Raw genomic sequence first — 20,447 nt, 5'->3', positions numbered from 1 at the left:
CCTGTTGACTGCTCCAAATGAAAGGTTAGCCACGATAACAGTGTGTAATAAACGCTGACGCTTATATAATTAATTCACATATTTTATTCACGTATGATCTGGTTTTAATGATACAACGTGTTCCTGTGTCCGTGTCCGCTGACATTATTCTATGTCCTGTAAAATGAGCGCACATAAAGCAGAACTCTCTAATTTACGTCATGACGTTATAAAACAATGTCGGTGTGCTGCTTATTTAATTGCCCGTTGCTTTATATTAGGCTCGCTTTCCCACGACGAGTGTGTCAAGTAGCTGTGTGTTAATCACAATTTAATATGGAGCACCGATTATCTCCTGTCAGCGCCTGCACGTAGCCTGCAGCTCAACGCAGCTTTAAATCTCGCTGACGACCCCACCGACTCCAGACAACAACAGCGCACAGCCCGACAGGAGAATTTCAGAGCGTCAAGAGTCTAATTTTGTGTACAGTAAGTATACTTACTCTGGGGTCGGATTTCACGGAAGCGGGCAGGGCAGATGGCGTTCGCGGCGCTGCTGCTGCTGCTGTAATCATGCACAGGCTGCGTCTCTGAGTTTAGCTCCGCCCGCCCCGAAGACGTCTTTAAAAAGCCAAACACACCCGCAACAGGTGGCCCGGTCAGGGATGACAGGAATGCAGCCAGGGTGACTACCAAACATTAGGCTGATAATGGTTTTTTATCTGATGGTAAAGGTCAAACTGTTTTATTGTCTTTAGAAATTATGCACAGAATCGCGTAAAACCTAATAATATCACTTCTCTGGGACCAACTAGTAACTTGTTAAATTAGGGTAGATGATGCTATAGTAATTACTCGCTAATGGTTCCAAAAATGTTAATGTGAAAGAAAAGGACTTAAATGTTTGGCTTCACTGTGTGTCAGTGGGATGTATCTAAAATGGTGCGTGCGTCCTCAGCCGCGCCCCGTGTTCTCTCCTTTGTACTTTTAGCCAAGACCTAAACCCACACCCAGATAACCTGGTGAGCTGCTATGCATATAAGGTAGGGCTGCGGAGATGCCCCTCTGTACACGGGGTCTGGTTTTGTCTAAAGATGGTCTGGGGGAAGGCGAAGCGCTTATGGTCGCACAGGGCAGGCAGCTCAACAGGATTCAGAGCCGGTGTCAGGTGTCCAGTGCTACTGATCCGCTCGGTCTAAAGTGGAGCTGCCGCTGCTGCTGCCCGTGCGCATTCCTGGCAAGTCAAACTCCGACTGTCGAGGGTTGAAGGCGTCGCCTATAACCTCTTTAACCTATCAGCCCCCCCAGTCAACTGTTGCTGATGGGCCAGAGTCATCATCCCAGCGTCGGTGCTAATTGTGTGTCAGTTAAGTTGCTCATGGTTTGCTATTAGGTCTATTTTTAATTTTCTCAGTACTTCCCCGATTCCTGCTCGAATTGTTAAGCTACTGCCCGGCCATTTTGACATGACATTTTTTAATTGGTTTCCTTTTTGCAGGATACCTCTTAAATGGGATCCCCCCACACCTCCTTTTAAGTTTTACCGTGTCCCTCCCACTATACCCTTCCCCAGAAGAACAAGGCCAGTGGCAAATATACCAAATAATGGACTTTAATAAATTATCAATATGTATATACACTTACATTCACATGTGTTGGGCAACATGTTGTTGTTATTTTTTTTTATTAAAGTTTTTTTGGTGGATGCATGGTTCAGTGGTGTTTTCACAGCCTTTCTCCGTGCAACACATACAACAGACAGCTATAAAATATGCACATTTTAAAATTATAAAACATGCATATAAATGTCAACAGCGCAGACAGACAGTCCATTGACAGCAGAGTGTTGCTGTGTCGCCGAGGTTGATCTTCCTCCTTGATTGATCTCCAGATAGCTGATGGTGAATATGATGGAGAAGCTGGAGAAGAAGACGATTGGGGATTTAGAAGCACTTCCTGTGGACAATGCTGGGGCCTGCCTCGTCGTACTCCTGCTTGGAGATCCACATCTGCTGGAAGGTGGACAGGGAAGCCAGGATGGAGCCACCGATCCAGACGGAGTACTTCCTCTCGGGGGGAGCAATGATCTAGAGGGGGAGGAGGAGGAGAGGGCGGATAAGTAATGTGCCAATAACGAACAAGTGTTCTGCGAATCGTGTGCGTAATTGTGAGTTTATGCGGACAGTATGTCAGTTACTTCTTAAAGTGTGTTGTTTTTAGTTCCTATATTTAAGTTTCAAGTACCTTGATCTTCATGGTGCTGGGGGCCAGAGCAGTGATCTCCTTCTGCATACGGTCAGCAATACCAGGGTACATGGTGGTACCGCCGGAGAGCACATTGTTGGCGTACAGATCCTTACGGATGTCAATGTCGCACTTCATGATGCTGTTGTAGGCAGTCTCATGAATGCCAGCAGACTCCATACCTGTTCAGATGAGATGAGAAGTGAGAAGCGAGAAGAGACAAGGGTCCACATGTCTGATACTGGTATTTTGAGACAATTAAGTGATTTTTGAGCAAAGAAAGTAATCGTTTTAAGTACCGATGAAGGAAGGCTGGAAGAGGGTCTCGGGGCAACGGAACCTCTCGTTACCGATGGTGATGACCTGACCGTCGGGAAGCTCGTAGCTCTTCTCCAGGGAAGAGGAGGAGGCAGCGGTAGCCATCTCATTCTCGAAGTCCAGGGCCACGTAGCACAGCTTCTCCTTGATGTCGCGCACGATCTCACGCTCGGCTGTGGGGGGACAATTTGATGAGTTTTCGTTCGAAGTGCACAAGTACATATACACGATACTTTCGTCTTAACAAAAGCCATTTAGAGACACGGACTACAAAAGATACTTGGTATTAACTAATTTGCATTGACAGTGTTGATGTATTTAACCGTTTAAATCTGTATGCATAATTTTCAGTAGTACCAGATGTAAGGTACACGCAGATCTTTCGAAAACTTTTCGTGCACGTCTGCTCTTACAGAGTGCGTAAACTGAATGGTCTTATTTTAGCTGATGTTGATAATTTTGAAAAGTCTCAAGAGAACAATTATTTTCTTTCTTTCCCTTTGTTATTAGAATATGCTGAGTTCCTCACCGGTGGTCACGAAGGAGTAGCCACGCTCAGTCAGGATCTTCATCAGGTAGTCGGTCAGATCGCGACCAGCCAGGTCCAGACGCATGATGGCGTGGGGCAGGGCGTAACCCTCATAGACTGGGACGTTGTGGGTCACACCATCACCAGCATCCAGCACAATACCTGAAGAGAGGTAAGGAGGGGATTTAGTAAAGTCCGGGAGAGTAAAACATCTTTAAACTTTTCACTTGTGTGTGTAAAACTGTGGCTACGGTGGTTGGACTAACAATTTTGAACTATACGGTCTATAAACTTGAATAAACAGTCCCAGAAATGCTAATCGACTGTGCGTAAAACCGGTGCGTAAAATGTCTCCAAAAGGGAACACGCTCCACTATAGCTCTGTTAGCAATGTGTCTTTTATTTTTTGTCTAATTTTTAACCATTAGAAATGTCAATTATATACTTTTCTATTGTCTATATGTCATATGTATATGTTTGGTATGTTTAAGAGTGACAGCTGTTTGTAGTTGTTATTCTTACCGGTGGTACGGCCGGAAGCGTACAGGGACAGCACAGCCTGGATGGCGACATACATGGCGGGGACGTTGAAGGTCTCAAACATGATCTGGGTCATCTTCTCTCTGTTGGCCTTGGGGTTCAGGGGGGCCTCAGTGAGCAGGGTGGGGTGCTCCTCGGGGGCCACTCTCAGCTCATTGTAGAAGGTGTGATGCCAGATCTTCTCCATGTCGTCCCAGTTGGTGATGATACCGTGCTCAATGGGATACTTCAGAGTCAGGATACCTCTCTTGCTCTGGGCCTCGTCGCCGACGTAGGAGTCCTTCTGACCCATACCGACCATGACACCCTGAAGGGGAAGGAGAAGGCGAGATAAAGGAAAGGTTAGCCGAGGACGGCACATAATCCATACAGAGATATGACCTTTTTCTGCCCAGATTAAAGTCTTTGTACAGGCATTGTGTCCATTGCGTAAATGTGCCAAATAACAGCGTGGGTCACCGAAACAGACTGTACTGTGACAGTGTCCATTCACGTGTGACTAATTTAGTCTCAAATAGGCAAAGGCGGAGCCAAAATTACATGGCTCCGGATACATCATTCCACGCTGATGATAGCAGCACAAAAATAACTAAATATTCACACTAAAATGATAAATACTATCTGAACAGTTCAGTCACTGTAGCTGACCCCATTGCCAAAATAATTTAAAGATGTTTAATTTGTACTTTCTAAATAGTTCAACCAGATATTTTCATCTATTTTGTAGAATAAATTGACTTTTGGCGGCTGGCTTCTATTGTTTTCTTAAAGTTTAACCTATTAGAGAATTCTCTTCGCTGTGTACCTGGTGACGGGGGCGGCCGACGATGGAGGGGAAGACAGCCCTGGGGGCATCGTCTCCGGCGAAGCCAGCCTTCACAAGGCCGGAGCCGTTGTCGCACACAAGGGCGGTAGTCTCATCGTCGTCACACATGTTGGCTTCTGTAAGAGAGGAGGGGGGAAAAAAGCCATCAGTTCACCAAATCAACTGAGAAAACAGCTGTATATGTGACAGAAATACATTCCAAACTGAATTTCAGGCCACTGTTAAGTTTTCTGTACACCTATACCAGGTATCTTAGTTTTGAGCCTTAAAACACTAAAATAATTTAAATTAATATTTACTGGAGCATGAAAATGTTCAGTTTCACAGCTCGCGCTAAATGTGTCAATGCCACAGTGCCACCAGGCGATTACGCATGACGCATAAGCCATTATAAAACCTGTCAAACCTATAAAACCTAAACAGAAGTAACTTACGTGAAACCAGTCTACGGATATCTGTTGGAATTTGGTGAGACTTGACTAAGTTCTCATTTTTATTTATTTATTTATTTTTGAACAGTTTAAACCTATCGTACAATTTAAACGAAATCAAGGATCTATAGCGCGTTTAAAGTGAACTAAACCTTAAGTGCTCTTTTTTTCTCATTATCCTTTCTCATGTAAACTTTTCTAGCGTTTCTGATTGCCGGGATTTATTTTAGTTACAACTCTGTAAGTGCAGAACCTGATCAATCAATCAGTCAATCAATTAATCGATCAGTCTGTTTTTTCCATCTATTTACATTTTCCAGATCTGAGGCGTATGATCTGTCTCGTCCTGTACTCTACTTCTTTGACTCCATCCAGTCTACTGGCTTCAACTACCAATAATTCTTCTTCAGGTCTCCCCTACAGCTTAGCCTGTCCTTCATAGTAGAGTAGCCTTGAGGGGCATCCCGTCCTAGTCCTCCTGTTTCTCCCTAACTTTTTCTCAAAAAGATGCTTCAGTGGTCCTTTGGTTAAGGCCCAGCCTAGAGTCCCAACCTGGATGAGTGGCTTCAGGGTTGGCATATACTACCAGGGTCTTACCTTAGGAGAGTGTCTGCGGCTCGGGGAGAACGACCCAACCAGTGCTGCTGCTGAACCAGCTACAGTCCTTTCTGCTGTCCGTCCAGCTTTTATACTCATCCTCCACCATTCACAAACCTCAGCGCTGGCCCCCATCCCGGCCCTCTGCCATATTAGGATGCTGACAAGTCGAGGTTGAGGAGTGGGTGGGGGTGCAGCAAGGAGGCGCGCCTCGTGGGGAAGGAGGGATCTCCATCCAACAGGTTTCAGAGGGGGACCCGAAGTGACGCTGCGCGCCCTCGGCGAGGAGAGAGCGCGCGCCATATATGGAACTGTCGCTTTGACCTCCCATCGAGCCCCGCGGTCCCACCTCGAGGGCCGTATAAGGAGCGCGCGGGCCACTGGGGGGTTTCTAGGGGGGGGGACGCCAGTTGCTACCAAGCAGGGTTATAGATTTGCTGCTAGTAGGCCTCTTCCAGCCTTAAAATGGGAAAATGCTTCCCTCATCTGAACAGATTTAGGCCGTGGTGAGAGCCAAGACCTTAACGAGTCTGACAATTCAAAGTGCCAATTAAGAGTCCAATACTCATTATAGGTGTTCATACAAGACAACTCAAGATCCATTAATAAAAGCTGAGGGTGGACGTTCTGTGTATAAACATTTGAACATGTGCTCCATTCCAGTCATCAGTAATCAGTAATAAAATTTGAAGGAGTGACAATTAATTGCATAAAATTGATCCCTATATAAAGTCATGGGTGGGTGGGACTTTTTGCATCCGTACTGATTATAAGCACATGTCACTCAATAAATATTGATGAGTGTGCACAGACGATCTCAGCATTGATAGAGTGTAAATTGGAACCACTTCCGTTCATTGTGCCGTACTGCACACTCCACGCTCTCAACAGTGCACTTTAGCCATTAATTGCATTCAAAATCTGCCATTCTGCAGACCACATGGCTCAACAGTCACACAGATATGTCTTGAGTTCAAACAGCCAACAGCTGAAACCTTATCTGCAGGGGCTACTCTGCTCTGTCACTGGAGCAGTTGGATTAATTATAACTCTAATGGAGGGGAGGGAGCTGGTGCATGTGTGTGTCTGACAAATGGAGAATGTGTGTACATGCATGCACATGTATGTCGCGGCATGAGAGCCCAAACGCAGGGCCAAGGTGGCTCTAATAGACTCGAAGTAAGAGAGGAACGACAGAGGAACATAAGTGTGGAGAAAATTACACTGTACATTATATTATAGCGGTATGTTTAGCCAATTAAACACAGGAGAAAGACACAAACCGCTAAGAGGTGTGACAACCCTACTGACACCTGGAGACAACTGGAGGAACCACGCTGAGAGCGACACATGCTGCGAGGACAGTAAACAACAAAAATGATGAAGCTTTTCATGGCTGGTTGTCTTTCGAAACAGTTTCTTCATTTACAGCCCCACACTGTGCTCTTATATCATCATGTAAAAATCCCTGGATCCCTGTGTGAACAGAGAAATATTTTCCTAGATCCTTTTTAAGTAAAATACAGACTCAGAGGCTGCAAAAAAAGAATTTCAAGAAGGCAAAAACAACCCTTGTATCAAAGAAAAACACCTTATAATTTGTTCAGAGACGAGAACTTTGTGGTCATTTTAAGCTTTTTTTGTCAAGCAAAATGAGCTTAACCCATTTTTTTCTTAATATAAGGTGATTTGAATGTTTTGCTTCTTTCTAGTAATGCTGTTTTTGCAGTGTGTGGATATGACAAACTCACTACATGTTCCAAAACAGATCTTTGGAAGAGAGGATTTTTGATTAGTTTGCGTTTAACGACACTGAAAGAACCTGCAGTATTCAGTATTATTATACAGTATTGTTCCTGAACTTGGAATGCAACATTAACAGCAGCAAACATATATTATTTTCTTTTATTTTTTTGATTTTTGATTTTTTGATTTTGTTTATTAATATGTTAGGAAACATTTTTAGATATCATAAAATGTCTGGAAAGCCTCCTCTGGTGTGGGCTGAAAGTAGTGAGAGTGTGTATTAGGGAATGTGAGTATGAGTGTGTGTGTGTGTGTGTGTGTGTGTGTGTGTGTGGGAGGGGGCTAGAGTGGAGGGGCTGCACAGCAAGGTTGAGCTACTTTTATGCACTTGTTGTGAGCCACTTTGGATCCCTGGGCCTGCAAAACACCTAAAATGTAAATGGGCTGGCAGTTGTTGGGGAGTGAGGGAGAGAGGGAGGAGGTGAGGGGAGGTCAGAGGGGCTGTGGAGGAAGAGGAGGAGGAGAGTCGAGCGTCTGGCCGGGGAAGGGGGAGGAGGAAGAGGGAGGTGAGCTCAGGGTGTGTGTGCAGAGCAGGTGGCAGAAGACAGGAGTTTAGCTCGTCAGAAGATGTGTGACCAGGCCAGCTGAAGACAGACAGAGACTCTGGGAAAAGAAGATTCTTCTTTTTTTTTTTTTTTTTTAGTGTTTTGAAATGTAGTTGTAGCACAGACATGGCGAGGACCATTACGATTGAATGTTATGATTTTAACCAGTGACTTCTCAAAGAGGAAAGGTAGAAACAAAACTGATTTTTTTTTTTTTTTTAGCTCCACGTTCAGCCAGATTTCCACTTTATTACACAGTTTAATAAAGGACTCTAATGAAAGCAGAGAGAGGGCGAGTGTCAGAGAAAGTGTAAGAATAGCACAAGCTCTGGCATTCAATGGCTGGAACCAATACTCTTGCCGTACACGAGTGTCCTACCTTTTAAAGTGTGGCAGCCCGCACGGCATGTGTACAGTAGAGTTTCTTTTTTTTTTTTTTTAACGAGGGATCAGAGAGGACATCTAGCTGGAGACATTTCAATTAGTCGACTATCGATGTTGTTTCAGTGTAGGATGACTGAGGATGGCTGTGGATGAGAACAAGCAAGACACAGTATATCCCTTTGTAAACAGTAGAGTTTGTGTGTGTGTGTGATGGCTGGCAGGAAACATAAGAGATGATGGGATGCTACAGAGGCAAAGCCAGGGAACAGATCTCAATGTTGACAGGTCAATTTATTGTACATTATCTTTTCTTCTTTCCACGTAGTCATTCTCAGATTCTTCAACAAGCTCTCCAACCATGGCCATATTATTTAAAATTAATTTATTTACCCATTTTTGGGCAAGGTAACATATTGTATTCTTATGCTCTTTATTTTTTTCCGGTGACTCAGGAGTTTGAAAATTGTTGCGTAAGGTCGGGAATGGTCAGAAAAAGCTTTTCTGTAGTTCCTCAAATAGCCCGGTGGAGCTGCAGAGAGAGGCAACGGCAGCTGCGGCACATGGGCCTTGGAATTGGAAACTTGCACATGGCTGAGCAGCACCTGGTCTGCTGCATGAGCACGAGTGATGGCTCTGCTGCGAGAGCGAACCCACCGCCTTGTTTCAAGGAGCAGGGCACTTAAGAGGCATTAGTTCATTATTACAAATTACAGAGAGGTCGAAGCTCTAAAGGAGCACATCAAGTCTTTTGGTCTGTTAAGAAACTGGACATTTTGAAAAAAATATGTATAACTTAAATAACTTTTCGCATCAAATACATGGCGTATAGACATTTGATCTTGACCAGAGCCTTAACTCAGGTATAAGAAACTGTTTCAGTGACTCCATCCGCCCGCTGCCTGGCCTCGTCCAGCGTGTGCGCCACCAGAGTCTATTTGCAGAGGAGCTCACGACGCTGTCAACGCAACCTACCGACAGCTGAATACACATTACTCATAACATTACTAGGAAGTTTTATTTTGGTATGATCCCACCAACCTGCAGCGAGCCCCTCCAGAGCCTGGAAACAGCTCAGTCTGTGAAGCAGCAGCGCCACCTACTGAGAATCTGGCACACTGCACAGAGTAACAACAGCTTGTGAGACATCGCTCCATCAGTGTGACTGGCTCTGAGACGAGGAGGTCACATAATAGAAAAAACTATTTCAAGCCCTTCAAAAGAATTAAAGGGTTTGGAAAAAAAAATCTTCCCACAAATAAAAGCTATTAATATTTCACTTTATTCATTGTTTTTTTACATACAAGTGTAATAATTTATCAAACACAAACATTATTAAAATCTTTCATGTAGATCATATTTATATCTCATCACATACAGGCTAGAAAAAAAAAATAAACACCCAGCGGTGACCTGTGTTAGCACATGGATCCATTATAAATACTTTCAACATTTACTTCAATCCCATGTGAAATGAAGCGGCGAGCAAAAATAATCTTATCTTCTTTCCGTTTACTTTTCGTAGAGGTGATTTGGCAGTGTTACTCCGCACAAAACGAGACGCTCGCACAGGCCAACTCCAGGGCGTCATGTGAAGTGAAACATGTATCTGGATGAGAAGACAATATCTGACAAGGTCCGACTAAAACTTATTCCACGATGAACCTGTGATGAAGACGTTCATTAACATAAAGGGCGGCTCTCTAATTCTTCTGCTCTACAGTGTACACACTGTTATGAATAAATACATCTCTCTAAAAATACACATCCAGAAACCAGACAGTATGATGAGGCCACTTGCTGATCAATGCTGGATTCATTTCTCTCTTCGCTGATCATACAAATGTCTCTCATGAGCCATAATCCACCGATTTAAGAGCTTTTGTCAGTCACTGCCTTCAAAATGAAAATGTTTGCATTCTTCTCATTTCAGTGGTAAAATGTTACCCCGCCACCTTTCAAACCACGTCTGAACGTTTACTGTGATAGTGTTTGCACAAAGACCAATTAGTCTTAATGAGTTATCATTTCCAAGTATCTGCGTGTTTGATCCACGGGACAAATCCTTAGATACAGGCTCCACCAAACAGATCGGAGCAAGATAACCACAGAATGTTTGCCCTTGAGTCATTTCCAGTGTCCATCTCAGCACCACGGCTACAAACGGACTCGATCGTGGAGAATTCAAGCCGTTTGGCACGAAAAGAAACCGAATCCTCTCTGAAACGGTCCGATCTCGACCTTCACTGAGCAGTGAAGAGGCCATTTACAAGGCAAATATTTACTGAGGAGGATCATTCCCTCTTAGGCAGGCCCTCCACGCCAGCTATAATATTTAGCCAGCTTAACGGCTCTGCAGCTAACATGTACATGGTCTGAAAGGTGTTTACACAGGAACGAAGGCCGGCCAAGTGCACGTCCTGTAAACACAGAGCGGTGCGCGGAGCACGGAAGAGACGGTCATTGAAAAAAGGAAGTGACGTGAAAAGGTATAAACAGCGCGCAGGCAGCAGTGGACGACATGTTCAGTCGGTAATGTTGTTTTTTTTTTTGTTTTTTTTACTGCGTGAAGGTGAGAGAGTGAGATTTGTGAGTAACTTTTTGTCATTCACATACCGGATTGTTCAGATTGTTCTTGTGATGTGTGTGATGACGGCAAAGTTGTTAAATTTCACAGCTGTCTGTTCAATTCCTAGAGTGGGTGAAGCATGTAAAGGCTCATGCAAAACAACTCCACTTCAAACATTATTCATCAGCGAGGTTCACGTACACAAAATACTCTTTTTTGTTTTGTTTTTTTCGTTACAGTTGTTCCAAAAATTAAAACTGTTTGCACGGCTAATGAAAACTGAATACTCCCTCAACCACCTGGATAAGGCTGGTGGTGATATCAGTTTAAAACAGTTGATATCCAAGTTTAAAAGCAGCTCCTAAAACCAGAATATTATTGACATGTTGCATGTCTTAATTCTAACTATATCTTAAAAGGCCTAATTTGGTGTGTAAAATGGAATATACTATTAACATGCCTATTATCAAATGTTGAATATTGTTAAAATCAACTGTGTTTTCTGAGATATGAAGCACCGATTGTAATTCCCTGGACTACCGCTATGACGAATGTGCATACGTTAATCAGAATAGTGTTCAGTCCTGTTTTACGACACAGTGTTAACGTCACAAATAGCTGCTTCCATTTGTTTAGACAGTAAAAGGCTCTGCCTGTGAGCTTCAAGTCTCAACACGACACAACTACATAAAGAAATATGAGCAGTGCCGCAGAATAACACATCAACATCATACTGAACCTTATCTGGTTTCACTGAGAAAATCACAGAGTGGAGAAATAAAGTGTGACACGGCTGAGACTGAAACAGGATGTCATCTCGTCTTTTACATTCAGTATGTTTCTCTCGTGAGCTCGAAAAAGATTTGGGCTTTTCATTAAAACTACAGCAGCGACACTTCAATCAGTGCGTAGAGTGATTGTCTTCTTTTCTCTGTCAGCGTTGTGTCCTGGCTTCTTCTTCTTTTTTTTTTTTTTTTAATGTAGAATGAGATGTTTTCAAACTGTTTCTGTGAACTCATCCCTGTTTCCGTTCTTGTGAGGCTACGTGTTGTTGTCTTGTCAGTGATGTGGAAGAAAGGAAGGCTGCAGAATTAAAGAGAATTGCTCCGTGTTTACTTCCTCATTCTCTGGAGTTCAAAGTTCTGCTTTCCTTCAGCTTTTATCGGGAGCGTTTTTTTTCATAAACCAACCTCATCTTGTGATTTCTCCCTCTTCCTCATCCACGTATCTGTGCTCCCCGTCCCGTCAGTTGAGCGCTCGCTGCTGTTCTTCCTGCAGAAAGGCCTGTTTCTCCATCAGTTTCCTGAACAGTCCTTGCCTGTTTGCAAGCAGCTCCGTGGGCTGGCCGCACTCGGCTACACGCTGCTGGTTCAGCACGGCCACGGCGTCTGCGTTCTTGATGGTGGACAGGCGGTGAGCGATGACCACAACTGTCCTCCCTGTTGGTCGGGTGAGAAGGTCAGAAGGAGCAGTGCCGAATGTTTTCTCGATTACAGTTTATACATTTGACGCGAGGCAGAAAAGACGTACCTTCCATCAGACGCTCCAAAGCCTCCTGGACGAGGAACTCGTTCTCTGAGTCCAGTGCACTAAAACAAACATGACAGGTTAGGATTTTCTTCACCAGCGCAACATTATGCGTCTCCAGCCATCACAATTGAAACAATGTTTTAAAGACTGCGTCACAGTTTATCTAAAACGCTGTCGAGATGAGTAAACACTGGCCAAAAGGTCAACACGGTGAAATGAATGTTAAGTAGTTGTGATTTGGTCCATTGTTTAATTCTCACCTGGTCGCCTCGTCTAAAAGCAAGATCTTAGGATTCTGTGGAAAGGAAACACAAATGGTGTTCGAGGTATTAATTCAGGTTTCAGAGAAAAAGTGAAGAAGCTTGTTCCACTAATCACTTTAGAAACACGGCGGATGGACTGATATGAAGACGTAGTGTCCTATGGCCTGTACCATTGTTATTCTGGTGGGTTTTCAATAACCGTGCTGTGGTATTTACCTTGAGCAGAGCTCTGGCTATGGCTATCCTCTGCTTCTGACCCCCTGAGAAACAAACACACAGTTAACCATTTACACACGTAGATAGTGTTGTATGAACAAAGCTTATATTATTACTATTATAAATATTATTTTATTGACTATTGGCTATAAATACAAATGACAAATGCACCTATCAGCTCATGCTGGCAAGTTTAAAGTCTGTTTATGGCAGCAGATCTGATGAAAAGCCGCGTGATCAAAGAATTCCAACAATGAACATAAGAAGATAACACTATTTCCACATTTACTTTTGAATGTTTAATCAGCCGTAGTAATATAAAAGAAGAATATTTTCTATTTTAGGTTTAATCCATGTGTACACGCTTGGAGCAGCAGGCAGCTGAGTGCTGGCAGTTGTTTTCGGGTTATGTGCGTCGAGGGAAATTCAGAGTCTGAGCCGCTGTTGTCCCCAATTTACTGTTAATCAGGTGAAACCTGTACAAACATGCAGCGTATACAGCGATGGACAAACCCTGTTATATAACAATTCACCTCTCATACGGCTGTCCTGAAGGGGCGAGAGCCTTTTTAGTAACAGGTTGGGCACCTTTTCACACTAAAGTTGGGCACTTCTGTGTTAACTTTGACTGTTGTGAAGCAGGTGTTGTTGTCATCGTTTGTTGTGTAGGTTCCTCACCTGACAGCAGCACTCCCTTCTCCCCCACCACAGTGTCAAAGCCCATGGGAAACGCCTGGATGAAATCATAGGCGTTGGCCACTTTGGCTGCCCTGTAGATGTCCTCTGTGGTCACAGCATCTTGGTCCACTACACCGTAGGCGATGTTGTCTCTGATAGAACAAGAAAACAGCACTGGCTCCTGGGAGAGAGGTGAGAGAAGCAGAGGAGGAGTGAGACAAAGACAGAGTCGATCTTCACATCGTGTGCCGACGCCAAACCGAATGTGTTGCATCAAAACAGGTTAAACATTGATTTATCACCTGGCTGACGGTTCCAATGTGACTCCTGAGCCAGTAGGGATTGAGGTCCCTGATGTCATGACCATCGATAGTGATGATACCTGGAAAAGAAAAATAACTGGCATTTGACGTAATCTTAATCATTTGTTTTGTAACTGATCAGGAGTCTATTGTCTGTGTGGGACAGAACAAGCTCGTGCTCACCAGCGTCGGGGTCGTACAGCCTGAGCAGCAGTGAGACCAGAGTGGATTTCCCCGACCCACTGGACCCCACCACAGCCATGATGGTACCGGCCGGAACCAGGAGATTGAGTTTCTGGAAAATGGGAGACTCCTTGCGTGTCGGGTAGGCAAAGGAGACGTCAGAGAACTGTAGCTGGCCTTTGAGATGGGCTGGAGGAATGATTTGGCCTTCTGAGGAGGAGCAGAGGAAGACATACTTACTGCAACTCTCATTTATTTATTTATTGTGCAGCATAAACATGGTTGATCTGACCCTTTTTGTTCACTTCGATTTGATAATAGCAAACACAACTGTCACATTTTAAACAATCTGTAAGTATTTAAATGTTTCTAATAAACACATCTAACAGTGAATATAGAAAGACAACTGGGACTCCGTTTTTATGCAATACTAACGTTGTGGGGTTCAGCTGGGCCCCACGGCTTCTGGGAGTTAAAACGTGCTAAGTTCTGCTTTTAGTGTAACGATTACAGTTTGGTTTTGTGGTTAAGTGAAGGGGCTAGGGAAGGGATTATGTCCTCACAAACACTTAAACACAAAATCTGTGTGTGTGTGTGTGTGTGTGTGTGTGTGTGTGTGTGTGTGTGTGTACTGACCATTCAGAGGGAGTTCAGGCTTCCTGTCCAGCAGCTCCCACAGCCTAGATCCTGCTCCAAACCCCTTCATCAGCTCAGAGTAGAATGAACTGAGACCTGCACACGACACAGTAGAGCACTACGCCGTTAGCAACCACACACACAAAACAGCATGCACAGAAGTAAACTGCACATACAACGGGAATTCATTAGTTGGATGTGTGTGTGTGTGTGTGTTTTACCTGCAATGCTGATGCCCACCCAGAAGGTGTACATGAGGAACGATGAGAGCTCCCCCACTGTCATGTGCTGGCTGGCCATCAGGAGGCCTCCTTTGTAGAGCACCGACAGGATCATGATGTTACCACTGAGGCCGGTCTGAAACGCACACATACGCACACAATGTTATTCAGTTACTACAACATCTGGCATCGCTGCTACTCCCTGACACAGCACTAATTACACTGATTACAACCTATCTGGAGCCGCTCAGACAGGAGACTATATGTTCATACGACTATGTCTGTTTGGACAGTATCAGAGTGATGCTGACTGAATTCTGTATCACAGAGAAAGGTCTTTCAGATACGTTGTGTGACTTCTGATATAAAATAATATCTTAAGCTAACAGACAAGCATCGTGTTGTGTTTGAATATTTTCTCTCCCGGATTTTATAGTGAGACGTCTTGTTACGTCTGGTGCTGCGGTTATTGTGAGAAACCTGAAGCTTGATGGCAAAAAGCAGAACCCCGTGTGCAACGTCCGTATTTGCCAACTGTGAATTAGGTTTGCACCATTGCCAGAAAGCGCACACGCTCACTTACGATTCCAAAGAAGCCAGCTCGGATCACAGCCTCCTTCTTGGCCAGGTTGAGGACCTGATCCGTCTTCTCTTCATACGCGCTGACTTCCGACAGCTCTTTACCAAAAGCCCGAACCGTCCTCATGTTGCTGATTCGCTCCTCTGCCAACTACACACACACACACCAACACCAACAAGCAAATAAAGTTAAGTAGAAGCACGACATTTAAATAAAAGTACACAAAAATGAAGGACAGAATGGCTGAAACGTAGTTTCAAGAGAGAGCTACATTAACACTAAAAATGGACATCACGTAGTACATCTCAGCATCTACTCCAGTCGGCGGGTGTACCTGTGTGGCTTGTGCGAGTGCGTCCTGTGTGCGTTTGGAGATGGAGCGAAGGTATCTGCCGTAGACGACGGCAAGGGCAGCCATAGGAGGAACAATCAGCAACACAAAGCTCGCTAGGCTTGGGGAGACGTAAAACTGAAAGAGGAGAGGAAACGTCAGTGAATATGAGTTCAGGCAGAAGGAGGAGAGGATGGGGCAGATGTGTGGAACAGAGGAGGTTCAAAGGAAATGTGTCCATTTGAGAGTCAGAGTCAGACACAAGTGAAATCATGCAAATTATGTATTCTGTAATTATTTTTATCATGCTATTATTTCTCACATAAACTGAACATTGGAACAGTCACAAAGGAAGATTAAGTGCAGGACGGCACCACTGCCTGAAAATCCGTAAAACAACAATACAACATATGAAAAGCAAAAGCCAAACCCAAATAAAATGATGTGTCTGTTTAATAACACAATAAGCTCTGATTGGAAAAAAAAATGTGAGACGGTGGATTCATTTGGATCATGACCCCTTTGCTCTTTCACTGTAGACATTGTGTAGAAATCTGTGTGCGGCCGTTCATCTGTTTGCTTTCCATCAACGTATTTACGTTGTTATAGTCGCAATTAAGATCAAAGTGACACATTGGAAGATTGAAATGATTCATGAAGGTGCTGCTGCTGCATAAATGTCACACAATCTCTCCCTTGGTGTTAAGACATTATGGATTGGCCAATTAAACTCCTGATTACAGTAACCTTATAGACTGATGTTAGAATTACTTATGAGCTTATCAATGATGGAACCAGAAAAAAAATCCAGTTTTATAGTTAATTATAATTAAAAGAAGATGACTTTATTGCTTCGGAAACATGGCAACAGGACATGGTCACATGAGAATCATTTTGATTAACAGCTCAGTAAACTCTCTCAGGATCACTTCAATAACCTGTGACTCACAGTGAACAGTAATGGTTTGGACCAAGGTGTGGCCTCCTTTACTAAAACTTACAAATCCATTTCCTCGTACCGATAAAAAGTATTTTGGTAAACCTGTTTTTCAGCAATCTATAAAGAGGAAAGGAAACTCTCAGGTCACACACAGGCAGCACATAATAGAAAGATGCAGACAAAATATGTCGAGAAAATGTTAACTACTTCCTCGTAGTGAGAAAAACAAACAAACAAAAGGCTAAAGTATGACAAGCAGGTAAATCTATCAGTTACATACAGGAGGATTTTATATGCGGCATTTGAGATCTGAGATGACATTTATCACTGATCCTTGTTAAAAGTCAATCTGATAATGTCTGTGAGGTTTCTCAGTCATCCAGGTAATGATATATCCAGAAAGCGTTTAAAAAAAGCAACTGGATTTGTAGTTTTTTTTAGAGGATGTTTCGCTGCTCATCCGAGTAGCTTCTTCAGTTCTAAGGGACAGGTGGGAAGTTGAGGTGTAAATAGGAAACTCTGTAACCCGACAAAAACTTGCTTGACTTGTTGCTTGAATCCATTTACATCAATTGCCTTCAAATTTACAATACAGTCCTAACTTCTGTCCCCAAGAAGTTTCAAACTCATTTACATCTTGAGACTGGAGCCTCTGACTGATAACAGAGCACCATTCACAGGGAAAGAAGCCAGGGACAACCAGTCCGCCCTCAATGACAGGTAAGTATCAAGGCGACTTAATGGGTATTAGTTTCTGGTCGTTTACAGAAGCAAGTCGTGTCAAGTCTCTGGTGGGTTTTACCTACAGAGTTTCCTATTCAAACCTCAACTTCCCACCAGTTAGAAATGAAGAAGCTACTTGGATGAGATGAAACGTCTTCTGAAAAATCTCTAACAGTCCAGGTGCCTTTTTTAAGCTTTTGGATTTCAAACTGACAACAGAACCACATTGATGTTGTGCCCAGAACAACAGACACGTCATTATTTCGGTGGCTAACCAACACCAGACCTGCCCTCGGCGACCACAGCAGACTCCTCAGCAGCACAGGGACGTACTCACCATCATGCTGACACCAGCAGCTGCCTGGGCCACGGCCCTCAGCCCGTCCGCCAGGTTGTCTGTGATGGAGCGGCCCACCACGGCAGAATCAGCGGAGAGCCGGTTGATGAGCTCGCCAGTTCTGTTCTTGTCAAAAAATGCCACTTCCTGTCTGAGGATGGAGGAAAAGATCGAGGCCCGGAGATTACGAACAATCTGCTGACCTGAGGAGAGACGATGTCATAGGGGCAGAAGTGTGAAAGCGATAAGTTAGAATTTAAGAGTCATTTAATGAAGTTACAAAGCTTGTTTACAAAAGCACACGTCAAATGCTATGATAAGGTATGACTGATGTACCAAACATTTTGAGAGATATGCCTTCCAACACTTCTATTGTTTATGATAAAAACACATTATATCTCATGTGTTTAATCTGTATACCAAAAGAACAACTGCCAGGCAACCAGCTGCCGGAAGTCTCAGCGCCTAGACGACTGCTGACAAGAAATAATTACAGCATGTACCTTTCCACAAAACCACAAATTGTACAGGAACAAACAGATATAACACAATAGTCTAATGGCTTAAGAGTCGCTGCCAGGTGAATTTTGTTAACCTTTGAACAGAGGAGGGCCAGTCCCCTCACCTCGTGCTTTACTTTGCTGAACAGAAAAAGAGATATGTGTGGATTTCAGGTTTCAGACGTCAGTGAGTTCATGTACTGTCCCACCTGTTTTATGACCATTTACCTGATTATGTACCAGCTTTCTTTGTGCTTCCCTGCAGAATTAAATCCACCCGCAACTCACCTGAGATTTGCATGAGGTAGACTCTGGCAGCATTGGCTGCTCCTCCGCACAGAAACACTCCCGTCAGCATGATGCACAAGGACGTGAGGGAGGCCGTCATGGTCTCTGTGTCCGTGCCCGTGGTGTAGATGGTGTCAATCACTTTGCCCAGGAGGAAGGGAGCTGACATGGTTACTGCACTGGACACAGTGAGGAAGCCCACAGCCGCTGGGGAGGGCAAAGGAGAAGAAAGGAGATTAGAATCCTAACGTAAAAAATGAATTATTGTGGAAAACATATGCTGGGTCTTATCTTTGAAAGTGGAAGGGGCTATTGGAGCCACACCCACGGCAGCTTTTCAAACCCGAAAATTACTTTAACAGAGATTGAACAGTTTCACTAAATATATGCCTCTAGTTCGTAAAAGACTCTACAGAGTCTTCATGATGTGGGAGTTTTGAAAGAGGAGGTTTTGTGAAAATCACATAAAACACTGAAAACCTCTGCTTGGGGAAAAACAGGAAGTAATTCAGTAGTTTAATATGAGATCAGCTGTAAGAAGCAGACAAAAAAAATGCATTTTAAATTATTATTATTATTATTTGTTCATTGGGAAGAGATGATGCAGAAAGACGAGGTGCAACACTGGCACACCATTACGTCCTAAACTTCTCTGCACTGACAAGAGGCGACACTTTTCAGTCCAGTGAAGATGTGCAAGCTTTAACTGAGTGTGCGACAAATGAACCATTATCAGTTACAATGCGTCACTTCATCTGTCAGTGAAGCACCTAAATAAGACGAGTCTGTGGTGGTGATGGGGATGTTTAGTGGATAGAAAGTTCCCTCCGTTTACACAAACTGTACCTGCCAGTCTCCATCTCTCCGGGTGAGCGAGTGTCATGATCCTTTTAACATCCTGCAGAGGGACGGTGGTCGGGGTCTGCTCTCTCTCTGAGTCCAGCTGGGTCTTGGCTGGTGTGGTAGTGGAGGCTGCTGAAGAGCTGGCAAAGGCAACAGGTGTGTGGGTGATCGTCCGGCCCGTCGGAGTGTGTGAGGAGAGTACCGACAGACCAGTGAGAGGTCTGCAGGGCAGGACGGTCGCGAAGGGCCGGGGTGAGCAGAGAGGGAAGGCCGGTGTCGCATGGACGGAGGACGGTACCCCGGTCGACTGTCTCTTCCTCCGGAGGGACGCCGAGAGAGTCGCCCGGTACTCCAGCCACGACACCCTGGGCTGGGTCAGCCTCAGTTTGGTTAGATGGACTCTGTGTGTGCAGTTCAACACTGGGTTTAAAAGCCGCATCCTGCGTGCAGTTAGCTACTGACTTAATAAATAAAACAAAAACAAAAAAAGTTTCTTTTAAAATCCCAGTATTTCCTTGTCGGTCCGTCCGATTCAGTAGCTGGCAGCGTTGTCGTGTTTCTTGTTGAACTAGTCCACTAGTAAAGACATTTTAGCGTCCCAGATGGTGGGTCAACACACCGTAACCATAGCCGTCCAGCTGTGCAGCTTGTTGTCGCTACATTGTCGAGTTTTTACCGTTAATGTGCGTTTTATCTGCGCCTGACAGCCGTCTTTAGCCCCGTTTATCTCTTATCGTTGAAGTGCCACCGACACCCTGCCTCTGCCTGTCACTGTCATCTGCCGCTAAATATTTGTTTGGCAGGAGGATGAAGTGAAAACGCAAGCTGCCCAACACCTACCCACACCCAACCCGCACTGAGAAGTAAAACAAAATTAAAAGAAAAGGCGCTGAAGTGATTGAAACGTGAAAGGTGACCCTGGTTTCGTTCCCGTGTACTTCACACGATAGCTCGTTCCTTCCCGACAAGGAATTCAATGGCTGATGACATAAGGAAACTTTCCCCAGACATAACCAAACAAACCCAGACCAGTAGCTCTCACTCATAAAGGTTTCACCTGGCTTGAACGTTTTGAATGAATTAATATATATATATATATATATATATATAT

At 44.1% G+C, this 20,447-nt stretch overlaps 2 protein-coding genes across 3 annotated transcripts; both read right to left on the bottom strand.

Annotated features, from left to right (window-relative positions):
• Positions 1-1,575: 1,575 nt before the first annotated feature.
• On the bottom strand, positions 1,576-5,631 carry acta1b (actin alpha 1, skeletal muscle b). The gene is made up of 7 exons (XM_047580174.1): positions 5,465-5,631; positions 4,416-4,552; positions 3,593-3,917; positions 3,071-3,232; positions 2,523-2,714; positions 2,224-2,405; positions 1,576-2,066 (listed from the first exon to the last, which is right to left on the bottom strand). Exons 2-7 carry the CDS (start codon positions 4,542-4,544, stop codon positions 1,923-1,925), a joined length of 1,134 nt encoding a protein of 377 aa, XP_047436130.1. The 5' UTR covers positions 4,545-4,552; positions 5,465-5,631; the 3' UTR covers positions 1,576-1,922.
• A 3,824-nt stretch (positions 5,632-9,455) lies between these two features.
• Positions 9,456-20,322, bottom strand: abcb10 (ATP-binding cassette, sub-family B (MDR/TAP), member 10). Of its 2 annotated transcripts, XR_007112478.1 has the most exons (15): positions 19,340-20,322; positions 18,494-18,700; positions 17,706-17,908; positions 15,709-15,843; positions 15,378-15,524; positions 14,795-14,930; positions 14,574-14,669; positions 13,938-14,147; positions 13,755-13,834; positions 13,453-13,633; positions 12,775-12,818; positions 12,556-12,590; positions 12,296-12,354; positions 11,956-12,204; positions 9,456-11,848 (listed from the first exon to the last, which is right to left on the bottom strand). XR_007112478.1 is itself a non-coding variant. In XM_047581253.1 (14 exons), the coding sequence occupies exons 1-14, from the start codon at positions 19,773-19,775 to the stop codon at positions 12,011-12,013; spliced, it is 2,163 nt and encodes a 720-aa protein (XP_047437209.1). In that variant the 5' UTR covers positions 19,776-20,322; the 3' UTR covers positions 9,456-12,010. The 2 variants fall into 2 exon arrangements, 1 of the variants encoding a protein (XP_047437209.1); XM_047581253.1 differs by having other exon boundaries at positions 9,456-12,204.
• Between the last annotated feature and the right edge of the window lie 125 nt (positions 20,323-20,447).

Source organism: Mugil cephalus, chromosome 3 (assembly GCF_022458985.1).
Source record: "Mugil cephalus isolate CIBA_MC_2020 chromosome 3, CIBA_Mcephalus_1.1, whole genome shotgun sequence".
Classification (NCBI taxonomy): domain Eukaryota; kingdom Metazoa; phylum Chordata; class Actinopteri; order Mugiliformes; family Mugilidae; genus Mugil; species Mugil cephalus.
Note: the sequence above shows the minus strand (reverse complement) of the source record. Positions and strands in the feature narration are given on the sequence as shown.

Bases quoted from the DNA above. Each gene is read 5' to 3' on its own strand.
- acta1b (XM_047580174.1), bottom strand. From the start codon at position 4,544: ATGTGTGACGACGATGAGACTACCGCCCTTGTGTGCGACAACGGCTCC. The intron at 2,715-3,070 runs GTGAGGAACTCA...GTCCCCCCACAG, and splicing joins CTACTCCTTCGTGACCACCG to CCGAGCGTGAGATCGTGCGC. The intron at 2,406-2,522 runs GTACTTAAAACG...TCATCTGAACAG, and splicing joins CTTCCAGCCTTCCTTCATCG to GTATGGAGTCTGCTGGCATT.
- abcb10 (XM_047581253.1), bottom strand. From the start codon at position 19,775: ATGCGGCTTTTAAACCCAGTGTTGAACTGCACACACAGAGTCCATCTA. The intron at 18,701-19,339 runs GTACAGTTTGTG...TGCCCTCCCCAG, and splicing joins GGAGAGATGGAGACTGGCAG to CGGCTGTGGGCTTCCTCACT. The intron at 14,931-15,377 runs GTAAGTGAGCGT...TGTGCGTTTCAG, and splicing joins GAGCTGGCTTCTTTGGAATC to ACCGGCCTCAGTGGTAACAT.